The sequence below is a fragment of the Populus trichocarpa genome, chromosome 11 (genome assembly GCF_000002775.5).
Source record: "Populus trichocarpa isolate Nisqually-1 chromosome 11, P.trichocarpa_v4.1, whole genome shotgun sequence".
Classification (NCBI taxonomy): domain Eukaryota; kingdom Viridiplantae; phylum Streptophyta; class Magnoliopsida; order Malpighiales; family Salicaceae; genus Populus; species Populus trichocarpa.
In genome coordinates, this window is record NC_037295.2 from 6,715,755 (window position 1) to 6,731,956 (window position 16,202).

Sequence of the window (16,202 nt, forward strand, 5' to 3'; positions counted from 1 at the left end):
TTCCTTATTGGAAGACCAATCTGCTCCGTCATAACCTTGATGTCATGCACATTGAAAAGAACGTGTTTGAGAGCATTTTCAACACCGTCATGGATGTGACGGGGAAGACAAAGGATAACATCAAGGCTAGATTGGATGTAGCTTTGTTCTGTAACCATAAAAATATGGAGTTGGTTTGTGATGATTCACGGGTCGCAAAACTAAGAGCAAGCTTCGTGTTAGAGAAAAACGCACAACTACTAGTCTACAAATGGCTTAAGAGTTTGTGTTTTCCCGATGGACATGCCTCAAACATATCAAGGCTGGTTAATACGGAGGAATGTAAATTGTCTGGAATGAAGAGTCATGACTGCCACGTGTTTATGCAAACACTCATCCCATTAGCTTTTCATGATTTGTTGCCAAAGGGGATATGGGATGCACTCATGGACATCAGTCATTTCTTTAGAGATATATGTTCCAGCAAGTTGAATGTTGATCACATTTTAAGGCTTGAAATGAATATCGTCGAGACACTATGCAAACTTGAGATGATATTCCCTCCATTATTTTTTGACTCAATGGAGCATCTCCCCATACATCTACCATTCGAGGCAAAAGTTGGAGGACCGGTCCAGTATAGATGGATGTACCCATTCGAACGGTTAGATATTACAGTTGCAATGTAATTCATATATAAAATTATTTTCTTTGTTTTTCTTAATTGAAAATATTTGATTAATTCAATGCAGGTACTTATTCAATCAGAAGAAAAAGGTTAAGAACAAGGCGCATGTTGAGGCTTCGATATGTGAGGCCTATATTGTTGAGGAGATCTTAACATTTATCTCGTACTATTTCGAACCTCATCTGAGAATGAGAATCAATCGCGTTCCCCGGCATGATGATTGCGGTGAAGTGCCTTCCAGTGGGAACTTGTCAATATTCTCCAATCCTGGACTACCCACACCTAAAAATGTCGTAAGAGGAAGATATTTGTCGAAAATAGAGTTCAAACAAGCACACAATTATGTTCTATTTAACTGTGATGAACTGAGACCTTTTATTCAGTAAGTATATATATGTGTAATACTAATTAAACTTTGTCAATAATATATATACTTGAGATTATATACCTCGAACATATCATACTGTCATTATCACTTGCAGGCAACGTCGACAATATTTGTTGTCCAATAACTCACAGCTGACCGAATCCCAGATCTTTCAATTACAAGATGAACAATTTGCCACGTGGTTCAGAATACATGTAAGTATTATCACAAACTCATCCTCACTTGAAAAATTAATGTATGCATGTCATTACGAGAAAAATATATATTGTTCATTGATATGTGTTCCATACTGAAGAATACGAGCATGGAAGAAAGACATACAACAGTGGTGTTTGTGTTAAGGGATCGACTAGTAGTGAGTTAGAAGTTGACTACTATGGTAGATTAGAAGAGGTCGTCGAACTGCAATATCATAGCGAGCATAATAGATTGTTTTTATTCAAATGCTATTGGTATGACACGACTGACAGAGGAATCAAAGTTGATCCGCACTCTGGTCTGGTCGAAATCAACTCAAAAGCTAGACTCTGCAACGTAAACGATGTCTTTGTTTTCGCAAAGCAATGTCAACAAGTTTATTACACATACACCCCTTCCTTTAGAAAGGATCGATCAAGAGTGGATTGGTTGTCCATTTTAAAAACGAAACCCAGGGGTCGTGTCGAGCTTGTTCAGGATGAGAACGAAGACACAAGTGTGCAAGATGAAGTCTTTCAAGTTAGTGAGTTCGTTGAACCATATCGAGTTTCTCCATCGATTAACTAGGAAGAAAATTCAAATTTTCATGTATTCGATGATAGTCTTGTTGATGTTGACGCAGAGGAGTTGAATGTTGTTTTGATCCCTAGCGGACAAGCAAATGTCAATGAAAACGATGATATCCATATTGAAGATTGCGATGAAGGTGATGACTATTCAATTGACGATGAAGAAGAAGAAAATTCTGACTAATTATCAGAATGAAGCCTTGTGTAAAACATTTTTTTTCATGTAATATATATTATGGATGACATACACCCCTTCCTTTAGAAAGGATCGATCAAGAGTGGATTGGTTGTCCGTTTTAAAAACAAAACCCAGGGGTCGTGTCGAGCTTGTTCAGGATGAGAACAAAGACACAAGTGTGCAAGATGAAGTCTTTCAAGTTAGTGAGTTGGTTGAACCATATCGAGTTGCTCCATCGATTCACTTGGAAGAAAATTCAAATTTTCGTGTATTCGATGATAGTCTTGTTGATGTTGACGTAGAGGAGTTGAATGTTGTTTTGATCTCTAACGGACAAGCAAATGTCAATGAAGACGATGATATCCATATTGAAGATTGCGATGAAAGTGATGACTATTCAATTGACGACAAAGAAGAAGAAAATTCTGACTAATTATCAGAATGAAGCCCTGTGTAAAACATTTTTTTCATGTAATATATATTATGGATGATATATTTTGTAACACGAAATATTTATTTTATAAGTTTATATATTGTTTAAGCACTGTTGTTATTGTTTTGTGCGATGGACAGTCTATCATTTAAGTGTTTGCAGGAAGGTAAATAGGTAACACAAATATAATCTTTCTTTACATGAACCATCACTGACGTCCATACCGATGGCCTAAGGTCCGTCGGCATTTAACAGAGAGTTGGAAAATAATTACTGGAAAATGCCACCTTCACTGACGTCCATACCGACGGCCTATAGTCCGTCGGTATTTCACAGAGAGTTGGAAAATAATTACTGGAAAATGCCACATTCATCGATGGCCTAAGGTCCGTCGGAATTTAACAGAGAGTTGAAAAATAATTACTGGAAAATGCCACAATCATCGACAAATGTGTAGACGGATTTACGTCGGTCGGTATGTTGTCGGCGGGTCAATATTACCGACAACATCACCGACAGACAGTACGAATTCCAAAGGGCGGTGCATTAAATGCATCTCTGACCGCGTCATTTGGTCGACGGAATTACCGACGGACCGCGAAAATATGGAGGGTAATTAAAAAAGATGGTGCGAAATTCAAAAGTTACCGACGGCTTTTCGGAGCGTCACTGATGGAATAATTTGAATTAATAGTAATTTTATAAGTTCGTCGGTGAATCCGTCGGTAAAACTGTGCTATAAATCCAAGTGACCGTCCTTTCAGTTCATTTTTTCGCCTGCTTCATTTCACAATTTCGTTTTTTCCTTTCAGTTCCTTCAAGATTTTTGTGTTTTTTTGGCTTGAAATCTTTAGTTCAATCTTCAGCAAATTAAAAGGTATGTACTTCCTTTCTTAAATATTTTATTTTTGTATTTGTTTTTTATTTTAGCTATTGTTATTTTTTTTATGTGTTTTGTTTTGGTGTATTTTTATAATGTAGATAACTTCTTGAAATAAACACGTTATTAAGGTAAGCATATTTCATTCCTAAAGTCTATATTTTTTTTTAATTTATTGAATATATTATATTGTTGTCTTGTCTTAGAATTAGTAATTGAATATGTTGGAATAATTAGTAATTTTACTTTATTATTGCATGATTTGTGTTTAATTATTTCCATTAATTTTAATTGTTAGTCTAGAGGTTTTTTTAAAATTTTTTGAATATATTTTATTGTTGTGTTGCCGTAATAATTGAATAATTTCTTGAATTGTAATTGTTAATGTTGAATTTACACAGTAATTAGTAATTGAATATGTTGGAATAAATAGTAATTTTACTCTATTATTGCATGATTTGTGTTTAATTATTTCCATTAATTTTAATTGTTAGTTTAGAATTTGTTTTTTATTTATTAAATATATTTTATTGTTGTGTTGCCATAATAATTGAATAATTTTTTGAATTTACCTTGTAATTAGTGTGGATGTTATTTGTATAGATGTTATGTTATATACAATATTAGTATAGATGGGGTCAATTGGTTGTGGATATTGTTAATATTTGCAAGTTTGTGGATTTGGATAGTCTCCAGTATATGGGAGGTGCTGTCAAATTTTTTTTAACATTCGAATTTAATTATATAATTATTCGTATAAAATTGTGCAGATGTGTAGAACAAAATCCACGGCTCGTCGCTCACGTATGGTCGCAGCTAGTTCTTCTAGCAGCGAGGATGACATATCCTTAGGTGCCTCTCAAGAGGAGGCACCTGTGCCGTCAACCGATGCTGCCTCTTTCAGTGCAGTTTCACAACGCAGAGGCGGCATGCCTTCGCAGCGGAATCAATAAACCCGCAAGTACGAGACACAATGGAAGGATGACCTTTCAATGTAAGTTTGTTAAAGTTTTAGTTTTTTTTTTTAATTATAAAATTATTTATGAACAACTAATCAATATTTCATTAATTTAATTTATTTTCAGGTTCACAAACATTGAGGCTGCCCGAGTAATATCATCGGCATTTAAATAGTCGAAGGAGATTCCATTATTTCAATAGAGTCAGGTATCCAGACATCCTGAATGGATACCTCAAATCGATGCATGGTTTGACAGATTTGAGGTTGGTGTTAATTTATAATTTCCAGCTTATTTCTAATAATTTATTAATATAATTGTAAATAAATTATTATTTTTATTTACCTAATTATTTATACACAACACAAATTCACCTGGGACAGGGCGCATGACAAAGTTGTGAGGAGGGTGTGGAAAAATCACGCGGCAACCAGGTAACATAAAAAACAATACAAGATTGTTTTAGAAAAAAAATTATATTTCAAAATCTAATTTCTCGCTATGGAAGTAGGTTGCTTGATTTTTGGTATGAATTACAAAAAAAGGCAAAAAAAACCGCGAGAGATAAGGGTCTCCAAGGCTGGAACGACGTGGCGGTTTGGAGGGATTTCAAATCGATATACATGCCAATAGATATATGGCCACACTATCTTGAGCACGTGACGTCTGAGCGGTTCACACGATGCTCACAGTCCGGTGTTGGCAACCGGAATCGGCCAATTCATGGCTTAGTGACAACGCACACCGACTGCTCCGTTCTGTTTGCTGCACGTGCGAAACGGATGGTAAGATTCATTTAAATGAAATATATCATTAAATTAAATTGTTGTTAATTAATTTATTTTCATTATAGGCTACGTATCTTGGACGTGAGCCGAGCCCAATGGAGCTGTTTGTTGAGACGCACGTGCGGAGTCAAGACCGCCAAAAGGGGGCGCAACAGTTCGTTGACAACCGTGCTCAATACTTTGTGGTATGTTTGTTCAACCATTTTATTTCGTAAGTTATTATTTTTATTGAATTGAATATGATGATTACTTTTTGCATTTTCAGGAGACCTATAATAGCCGGTTGAGGGAGAGATATGGGGACGATCCTTCGACCCATCCGGATTTCGATTCAGATTTGTGGATGGTGGTTGGATCGTCTGGTAGACCCGATAAAAAACGGGTGTATGGGCTCTCCAACACTATGGCCGAGAACTTGCGGGTGGCCCGTAGTGTCTCAACCATTGGGAGCTCCCAATCAGTATCGAGCACCCAGTCTAAGGAATTCGTGGCCTTGCAGCAACACACAGCTCAACTCACCGAAAAATACGACCACCTAACGGCGGAGTATACACAACTCAAAGCGAATCATGAACAGCTTCGCCAAATGGTCCTGAACATGGCATCACAAAGTGGTGATATATGTGTGCCTCCTCCTTTTTGGCCGTATAACAACCAGCCTCCTCCTCCTCCAGCTCCACCATTATGTTAATTTGTAATGAATATTATTTAATTTTAATAGTTAATTTAATATTATTTTTTAAACACATTCAGTTTGTAATGAATATCATTTAACTTTATTTTTTTTTGTTTTTGATGTTTAATAAAAAAATTATTTGCATAATTAGTTTTTTTTACTATTAATTTATATAATTTTATATTATTAATTCTAAATAATTTTTTAAAACATATCTAAAAATAATCACATAGGTTTTTACCAACGGACTATATCTGTCGGCATTTGACAGAGAGCGGGAAATGTCAATCATTTTAGCGACGAATTTACAGACGGCATTAATCCGTCGGCATTTCACAAAAGCTTGGTGCAAATTTCACAATCACCGTCGCCTTGACTGACGGAAATATTCTGTCGGTAGTTCACACTCACCGACAGAATAAATCCGTCGGTATATTTCAAGCGGAAATTATTTTTTTTGCGTGCAATTTCCGTCTCTAAAACCATCGGCAATTGTTTTTTTTTTACCGACTAATTTAGTGACGGAATGAGGCATTACCGACAAAAGGAAAGCCGACGGAAAAATTCCGTCGGTGAAGGCGTCGGTAAAAATATTACCGATGAACTATGAATCATATACCGATGGAATATTGTCGTCGGTAAAACTGTGAAATCTTGTAGTGATGCCACTATTATTGATGGGGTTATCAACGGAACTAACCGTTGATATATTCCAAAAAGTTGGAAAAGAATTACTAAAAATATCACTGCTATCGTTAACGCACCGAAAAAATTACAAATGGTATTATGTCGGTGATATGTTATAATTATCGAAGGATATACCGACGGAATAAAGCGGGTAAATTATTTTTGGCATGCTTTGTGTGTTTGTAAATTCATCGGTATATTTATTATTGACGGACTCACTAACAATCCATAAATTACTGATGAGAGTTTTTTCGATAGACTGTTTCTGTCCGTGAATCCGTCGGTAACATATGTATCGACAGATTGCTAGTGTAAATACCGACAAAAATCTAGCAATCTAAAAACATAAAAAAATAATTTAAAAAAATAATTTTTTAGAAAATACAATTTCCACTGCGTTACCAAACACTAACTTAGTGTTAAGGGAGTGGAAACACACAGGTTAAAGATAATAGGAAAGGGGGAAACTGGGAATGAACTTGTTCATGATGCATAAGAGATAAGCATGACGAAATTGAGTGCAGTGCTGTCAGTGGTGAGACTGCAGTGCAGAGAAGACGATAAAAGTAAGCGGTTTTTTTAAAAATCAAGATTAATTACTTGCAGCTTCACTCTCAGGTTATATTATTGTGTTTCAGCGCAGAGAGGTCAAATGTCATATTTGTATATTCAGTTAAGGTCATGCAGTTCATAAACTTACGGCATTAGTCATGGATCTTCAAGGAAAAAAGGCAAAGCATATCAATATTCAAATAAGTACTGAATCCAATGACGGGTGTAATTTAGGAACCTACAGATTTGTGCTGTTTTGGAGGAATGAGTCTTGCACTGTTCCAGTCAGCTTGTTGCCACTCAAAAACCTGGCAAGAACCACACTCATACTTTCAGCATAATTTATTGCGCCATCCTTGATAAGATTTCAATAACCAAATTTCAAATTATCAGACTTTAACATTGCTCACGTAAACTGTCGTCGTATTGTATTAGGTGGAATCTCCCCAACCAACTTGTTAAAAGTTAAGTCGCTGCAAGAAATTACAGCAAATAAAATTTTAGGCTTTGTAAATATAATGGCAATAAACAGGTGAATATATATGTCTCATAATTAAAGGTTATTAAATTCTTTGAAGTAATCCTCTATTTATATTCTTCCTTGGAGAGTTGCAGTTGCTTGAAATCACTACCTTCTCATAGGAGCTCATCGGTTGTGAAATAAGTCAATGTTATGTTAGAAGCTAGTTGTGACTCTTCTACTCACTCTAGTAGGACTTTAGTTATTATATACCCAGGATTATATATTAATGTAGGATCTTTAACTTATCCTAACGACCTGATGATTCAGGCAGATCCCACGCACAAGCTGTACATGGAGATCATAATGGAAAAATGTGGCAGAATTGAAATGTATAAAAATAAATTCTATGCTGCTTAGCAGCAGATGTAAGGCGATGAGTGAAGTTCACACTTACAGTGTTTTTTCCACTGTCCATGCGCCTTCTGGGATTGTTCCTGTTAAATTGATGTTCCTCAGAACCCTGACAACAAGTTACAGGTTGGTTAAACAGTTCTGAACAGAACATATCCTCAACTTTACAGTGAAAAGTTATGAAGCAGTTCACATACAAGTTTTTCCTTTCAATTTCAATCAGCTTTTTAGGTAACTGAAACTCTGGTCCAGGCATATCAGTAATCCTCCTGCATAACAGTAAGAGAATTCTTCAATAATTAATACAGCAGGAGGTATGCAGCACAAGAAAGTGGTTTTACTCACAAATCAGACAACTTTTCCAACTGAAAAATTGCAGGAGGTATGGGTCCTTGCAATCCAGTCGCGTACAATTCACTTCATTAGTCACGAAAAGAACAAATAATCTCAATAAAGTGTATCATGTTGCATTAAAATGAATTAAGATCTTGTGAAGATAAACATCTCACAGCTTTCGAAGTTGAGTCCAGTTCCCAATGAACTCGGGTACGGTGCCATTAAGATTATTATCATTTACGCGACTGCACATTGAATATGTTAGGATATCAAAAAAAAAAAATTGTGTTTAAGGAAAATAAGTGAGGGGCTTACAAATCCTTCAAGTCTTTTATCTGCGCAAGTGCCTCTGGCAAGGTCCCCACCAACTTATTGCCGGAGAGTATCCTGCAATTGTTAATTCACGGCATCAAAGCAAAGATTTCAACTAATGAAAACGAAATCTCTAGCAAGTCTTCACAATGAAGAATTTAGTTAAATGTCTTACAGAGTTTCTAAGTTGACAAGCTTGCCAAGCTCAGGTGGGACAACACCAGAAAACTGATTTGATTCAAGGCTCCTATATTTTATAATTGCATTTAATAAAGTGAAATAACCATTAGAGAACAAAGTAAACTAGCATTGCTAGCAATATTCAAATAACTCAAACTAGAGGTAGAGCATTATAACAGATTCAAGCCATACAAGTAGGTGAGGGCAGTAAAATTTCCCAAATGTCCAGGAATATTTCCTGACAAGCGATTTGCAGTAAGCGAGCTGATAAGAGGTTAGTTAGTTGTGTTAAGCTCAGTACTCTTACATAGAAAATAAGATAAACCAAGATGAGGGGTGAATTTATTAATGAGCTTACATGGAAGACAGATTTTTCATCGAAGCCCATTCCACCGGAATTGTGCCGTATAGATTGTTGCGAGTAAAATCTCTGTCATAGACAATGTTGTTGTATAAAAATTATTTTCCATCTTAAAAATTGCTCCAAATATAAACGCTTGAGATTAACTCATAATCACATAACATCTGATGAAGTATTAATTATCATTGAGGCATCTCAAGATTCATAATCCTTTAATGGATTCAGAATGGAGGCCTCGAAGCAGAAACATGAACCAAATATATATGTCCTTAATTAAGGGTTCTTACATTTTTTGGACATAAGTAAGGTTGGCCAATCCCGGAGGAAGCCCGCCTGGAAGACCGTAATCTTTGAGCAGGCTTTATTGCAAGCAGGAGAGAGAGACATCATTGGTCACTCTTTAGGAAAGCTAAGATATATATATAACAAAGAAAAACATAAAAATGTAAAGTAATTAAGAGGCTTACAATGAGGTAATGTGACAGTAATTATCATCAGTGATCGTGCAGTTACATTCGATGGTGCTGTTCCCTGCAGAAGTCATCTGTTCTGTCACAACCACTCCGCCTGATTGACAACGATCGTCGAAGTTCAAGGATAGTTGGCCGATTTGTCTTAACGCGTCAGCTGGGGTTTTTTTATAAAAAAAAATTAATTCATGAGGAGTGTGCACTATTCAAAACATTCTCAAATAGTTGTTAGATTATTAATAATAATAGTAAATAGATTACGATGGTGTTGTTTGGGGTAGGCATGGGTTTTTCATATAGGTAATGGCCATACACGTTACACACACCATCGACCATTTGGATCAAGTTAACTGGAGGCATGTTTATCGTATTCGGTCTGTCTGAAGCTTATTCTATCAAGTTAATTAGATTTAACTATATTAACTTTTAAATCAGTTTAAAATAAAACGCAATCTAAATTAAACTATAAATTGATTGTTAAGTTTAAATACTATATTGTTTATTACCATACGATGATAGTAGATATATCTTAATTGGTATATGATCAAACGAAAGAAAAAAATCATGAGTTCAAATTCTACAGTCAGGATATCATTTCTTGAAAAAGAATTAGATACAAAACAAAATCACAACTTTTTGTTTTATATACGAATCTAATTATATAAAACAAAACACTCCATAGAAGCTATTTTGTTTTATATACGACCAAAGATATTTTTACTGTTTTTCAAGCATTTGCAAAGTTTTGGTTAATGTTGTTTAATTGTGCGAGTCTCTTGAAGTTTAATCCAAGAAATACAATTAGTAAACTTTATTTGTAGAAGTTATATATTCATATTATTTTATATAATAACTAGAATTAAAAAAAAAACCGAGGGTAATTCACTAACCCCTCGTGACAAATTATTGTTAATTGGAATAATAATTTGTTTTTTTAAATATAATTTTAATTTTATCTTTTAACATTAGATTTATTAGAGATTGAGTTTTATAAAAAAAAAATTTAATTTTTTTCTATGGAGTTATTCTATTCTTATAATCTGGGTCATTGATTTTGCAAATTAATTTGATTAACTTGATTTTTTTTATCATTTTTTTTAATTGAAATTTTTTTTTTCAGTTTCTCCATCAATATTGAGTTAACTGAAATTAGATTTCATAATTTATTTCTTTTTTTTTAATGAAGTTATCCTAACCTCATGACATAATTTCAGAAAGTTAACTCGAGTTGACTCAAGTTTTCTTTTGAATTTTATCCTCCAACATTGAATTTATTATGAATTGAAATTCATAATTATTTTTCTATTTGCTTTCTATAGGGTTATCATGACCTTATGACATGTGTCTTGGATTTTACTTTTCTTTTTTTAATTGAATTTTTTTAATTACATCCTTCAATATTGAGAATTGATCTTTATGATTTTTCTCAATTTGCTTTCTATAAAGTTATTTGATCTCATAACCCAAGTTCAACAGGTTAATCCAAGTTGAATCAAGTTGTTTTTTTGTTATTAAATTTTCTTTTCAATTTTATCTTTCAACATTTGACTGATTAATCTATTGAAGTTTAATGCAAGAATTACAATTAGTAAACTTTATTTGTAAAAGTTATATATTCATATTATTTAATATAATAATAATTGACAAGAACTAAAAAAAACAACGAGGGTACTTCACTAACCCCTCCTCACAAATCAATTTTAATTGGAATAATATATATATATATATATATATATATATATATATATATATATATAATTTTAATATTTATCTTTCAACATTAGATTTATTAGAGATTAAGTTTTTTAAAACAAACTTTAATTTTTCTCTATTGAAGTTGTCGATACACGACGTCGGGCGACGGCTCCCGCTTTTTTTGTTTATTTAACAAAAAAGGTTTTTTTTTCTTTGATTAGGGGAAATAAAGATTTTATTGGAGTCGCCATCTAGTAATTTGAGGGAACTAGAAATCCCAAATTAGACACTGGTCCCAGAGATTCGAGTACGGGGTTAGTTATGATTAAGGGAAGGTAGACACCACCCTTAAAACATCCTTTCAATAGAAAGGTTACCCTTACTTGTGTGTTTTTTGTTTGATTCAAATGCGATTATATTTTGAGCTTATTTGTAAATTTTTTTAATGATTAACGTCGGTCCCTAAAAATAGGAGACACGTTAAAAATGACATCAGTCCCTAAAAATTAGGAGACTCGTCTAAAATATTGACGTTTGTCCCTAAAAAGGAGAATTACGTCTGGGTTACCAAAAGAAATAATGGATATAATCCATTATATTTTAGGTTTATTGGTAATTTGTTTTTTTAAAATGTTTAACGTCGGTCCTTAAGAATAGGAGGCGCGTTAAAAATGACATCAGTCCCTAAAAATTAGGAGACTTGTCTGAAATATGACGTTTTAACCCTAAAAAGGAGAGTTACGTCTGGGTTACCAAAAGAAATAATGGACATAATCCATATTTGGTATTTACATTTTTTGACATCGGTCCTTTTAAAAAAAGAGACGTGTCGACTTTGGTTTTTGTATTTTTTTACAACATGCAAGAAAATTTACAAGCATTTATATATGAAAAACAAATATCAAAAATATCATTAGAAACACAAAAAATTACTTGAGTGTCACTGTAGAGGTAAAATAATGAAATACCCTTGAATTTCTCTGAAATTTACGAAAATGCCACTGGCGGCGCGTGTGGCCCACGCGCGGTTACTGTTGGAGGCGGTGAAATTTTCTGGCGAGATCTCCGGCCAAAAAATAGTTGCTTCTGGTAGATCTGAGGGCGAGGATTCTGATGGCGGTGGTCTCGACGGCCGTTGATGGCTGACGAGGGAGAATCGTCGGTTTGAAGCTTCGGTGGACGACGACGATCGCGGTCTTTTTCCGGCCAGATGAGGCGGAGAAAACGATGAAAACCACCGGGGTTTTTCTTTACAGCAGGGGAGAAACCTTTCTGTGGTGGTGCGGAGGCTGGAGACGGCCGGAAAGTGGAGATCGGATGAGAGAGAGAGCGTCGCCGGCGAGAGGAGAGAGATGCTCTGGGCTTTGCTACGGTGAGAACACTAGCACGGTACACCGGTGCAATTGATGCTTGTGATCCGTTGGATCTCTGATGGAAAGATCGTGCGGCTGTGATTGGCCCGATCTGCAGGTTGATCGGACGGTCCGGATGAACAGAGGTGTGATCGGGTGTGACGCGGTGCACCGAAATCTCGGTACACCGGGTGACGTGGCGCAACGGGATCAAAGCTCAGATTTTTTCAAGGGCTGAGATGTGTTGGGGTGGCGATCTGGTGTGGTAAGCCCTATTGTATCCTCTTAAATCAACGGTTCAGATCTAAACACTATTAGATCTAACGGTTAGGATATATTTGGTATTTTCCATATTGTTTTTTTTTTAAATCAATATCCTACTCTCGTGAAGAAATAGTAAAAAAAAACTTAAAAAGTAATCCGGATACTCTTTTTTTTTTTTTCTCTTTTCTCCTGTCGCACTGTCACTGGCTATAGCCAATGAGAGGGGACAACAAGCATCTGCTTTAAATAAAAAAAATATATTCATCCAACTGCTCGCCTACAATAAATGTAACTGCCCCGCCTAATATGACAATCCGACAATCCTGTATTATTAATTTTGTTTTATTATATATAACAATATATATTTATATAGGTAAAATTAAAACTTAAATCAGTATTAGAAAAAACCCGATTCAACCGCTAAAAATCAATTTTAATTACCGAAAATTATGTTGAAACATAAAAAAAAACTTTCAATGGATATAAACCCGGTGGACCGGGTTTTGACCAAAAAAATAACAGGTTTGACCCAAAACGACATGAAACTCATTTTTTATCCTGGTCGACATTGTTTGACCCGTATTGACCCGGTGAACTCGGTTTTGGTCAAAAATGACAGTTTTGACCCGAAACGGCCCGAAACTCATTTTTTACCCTGGTCGACATGGTTTGACCCGTATTGACCCGGTGAACTCAGTTTTGGTCAAAAATGACGGTTTTGACCCGAAACGGCCCAAAACTCATTTTTTACCCTAGTCGACATGGTTTGACCCGTATTGACTCGGTGGACTCGGTTTTGACCGAAAATGACGGTTTTGACCGAAAACTCATTTTTTACTCCAGTCGACATAGTCTGACCCGTATTGACTCGGTGGAATCGGTTCTTATGGAAAGATGCGGTTGACTCGAGAAAAATATATTTTTGAATTTTCCTTTTTCTTAATTTTTTTGGATTTTTATAAATAATAATAGAAATAAAATAACATTTGAGAAAATCTTGGTGGATCCAAAATTGGGTTACAACAGAAGTTATTCTATTCTCATGACCTGGATCATAGGTTTTGCAGATTAATTTAATTAACTTGATTTTTTTGTTATTTTTTTAATTGAATATTTTTTTTCAGTTTCTCCATCAACATTGAGTTAATTGAAATTAGATTTCATAATTTGTTTCGTTTTGTTTTATGAAGTTATTCTAACCTCGTGACACAAGTTTGTAAGGTTAACTCGAGTTAATTTAAGTGATTTTTTAAAAAAACAATTTATCCACCAACATTGAATTTATTATGAATTGAAATTCATAATTTGCTTTCTATTTGCTTTCTATAGGGTTATCATGACCTCATCACACGTGTCTTGGATTTTACTTTTTTTTTAATTACATCCTTCAATATTGAGAATTAATTTTTATAATTTTTATAGCCAGATATTGACAAAATTATTGTTCTTACCTATTAAAAAGTTTAGAAGACGCGTCCAAATAAACAATCACCTCAAAAGACAAAAGGAAAAAATAATTTTTTTTCAAAAAAATAATAATAAATAAATAAAAAGAAAACATAATCTTTTTTCAAAAAATAAATAATAAATAAATAATTTGAGCTTCTCTAACAATAACAATCATATATATTTTATAGTTATAAAGGGTCACAAAAATTAGATATGACGAAGCCCAACGAGGGAAAAAATATTGTTAACCTAGTTATCAAAATTCAAACAAAGATGATACTAGGAAGTCATGCTCACCCTTTTGTTTATGTTATTCTCGTTCCATTTACTAAAGTCTAAAATATAATAATTAAATATATATGTCTTAATTACTCTTTAATTTTAACTTCTAAGAAATTCCTTTTAATAGTACTCTCAAAATAATAATAATAATAATAATAAGAAAAAAAATATAAAAACGAAGAAGTAACAAAGAAAACCTATATTTTAAGGATTGTATATTTTCTTAAATATTATATTTTGAAGAATCTAAATTATCAAACTAAGATTAATATCTATAATTACAGTAGTTTTTAGTTCCTAACACATATCTTTAATAGTAAAGTCATTGCATCATAAAACAATAATAAAATATTAAAAAAATAAAATTGTTGATGATATTTGGTACTAAAATTTGATCAATTGAGTTATTTGTTCATAAAATTCACAATATTTACCAACTCAATGTTGAGTTTGTAAGGATAAAAAATTTGCGTTGACTTTTGTTTTGTATTTTTTTAAAAATAAAGTCATGAATATTAAGGAATAATTTAATATATTATTTTTTTAATAATAAAATCAAGTTCATTTGAAAATTAATTACTTTTAAGATTTAAAAAAATTAAAAAACACAATATAATAGGCTATTTTGTTTTTCTACAATAAATAGAATAACAAAAATGGAAGTGGAATAAAACCACCTTTTTTTTGTTGTTTTCGTTTTAATTCTTTTATAATATTCAAATTCAATATTCTTCTTTGATTCCAAAACACAAGATAATTTATATTGATATTTATATATATCCATATAATATATAAGATTTAATAGTTGAGATAAAAAGATATTTAGCCTTTAAGGGTTACAAGTGAGAAGCAAATCTGTTGATGTTTATGGACAAGAAAAGAAGAAGAAAAAAATGAAAAAATGAAAACTTCTTGACACTTGGTTTTGATAAGATGAGTTGAAAAGTTTGAAAGACTTGCTGTATACTTATAATAAGACCTCACCGATCTGATCTCAATATATATTACTGTGAAAACAAAGTAATACAGTGCTTGGGCAATTAATTAATTAAGTAGCTAGGTAGGTTGTTCTTACCTTCTCCTGGATGCAGCTGATCAGAAGCAAGCAAAGTAATAGAGTGCTAGGTTGTTCTTACCTTCTCCTGGATGTAGCTCAGAAGCAAGCAAAGTAATAGAGCTCGAGAAACTGATCAATATCACCATAACTTGGCAAAGCTGAAACATCATTAACATATTGTGCCGAAAATTGGCTGCGAAAGCTGGAATAAGTTTTTGTATTTGTCGACACGAGACAGGCAGGGAAGGAGAGGTTGATTTGATTTATACTTACTAAATCTTAAAACGTCACATCCATGTGCCTGCGTACTTGTATCCTATGTCATTTCTCTTTGGTGATATTTGAATTCAATTTTAACTTCTTGCGATCATTATAAAAGATTTATTTCTTTTTTAAGAGTTGCTGGTTTTTCCATGTCAATATTTTTTAATTTTTTTAATTGGACATAATTTATTTAAAATTATATCAATATTCTATGTTAAAAAATTTATATTAAAAATTAAATTTTAATAAAGTTTTTATTCCAAAAATAATTATACTCCACTTTTAATCTGATTTAAAATATACCTATATTATAAATAAAATTCCAACAATC

The 16,202-nt window shown here is 33.4% G+C and overlaps 1 protein-coding gene across 2 annotated transcripts in view; it reads right to left on the bottom strand.

Annotated features, from left to right (window-relative positions):
- The window catches only part of LOC18103120 (probable LRR receptor-like serine/threonine-protein kinase At1g29720), a 33,881-nt gene extending 18,054 nt beyond the window's left edge, over positions 1 to 15,827 (bottom strand). The window contains exons 1-13 of one of the 2 annotated variants that reach the window (XM_052445436.1): positions 15,687 to 15,827; positions 9,506 to 9,665; positions 9,326 to 9,397; positions 9,036 to 9,107; positions 8,870 to 8,941; positions 8,673 to 8,744; positions 8,501 to 8,572; positions 8,359 to 8,430; positions 8,195 to 8,266; positions 8,047 to 8,118; positions 7,893 to 7,958; positions 7,386 to 7,448; positions 7,218 to 7,283 (exon numbers count right to left, since the gene is read on the bottom strand). In XM_052445436.1, the coding sequence (XP_052301396.1) occupies positions 7,218 to 7,283; positions 7,386 to 7,448; positions 7,893 to 7,958; positions 8,047 to 8,118; positions 8,195 to 8,266; positions 8,359 to 8,430; positions 8,501 to 8,572; positions 8,673 to 8,744; positions 8,870 to 8,941; positions 9,036 to 9,107; positions 9,326 to 9,397; positions 9,506 to 9,665; positions 15,687 to 15,783 (1,028 nt within the window). In that variant the 5' untranslated portion in view covers positions 15,784 to 15,827. The remainder of the gene's footprint in view (positions 1 to 7,217; positions 7,284 to 7,385; positions 7,449 to 7,892; positions 7,959 to 8,046; positions 8,119 to 8,194; positions 8,267 to 8,358; positions 8,431 to 8,500; positions 8,573 to 8,672; positions 8,745 to 8,869; positions 8,942 to 9,035; positions 9,108 to 9,325; positions 9,398 to 9,505; positions 9,666 to 15,686) is intronic. The other variant, XM_052445437.1, reaches the window with a different exon arrangement.
- Between the last annotated feature and the right edge of the window lie 375 nt (positions 15,828 to 16,202).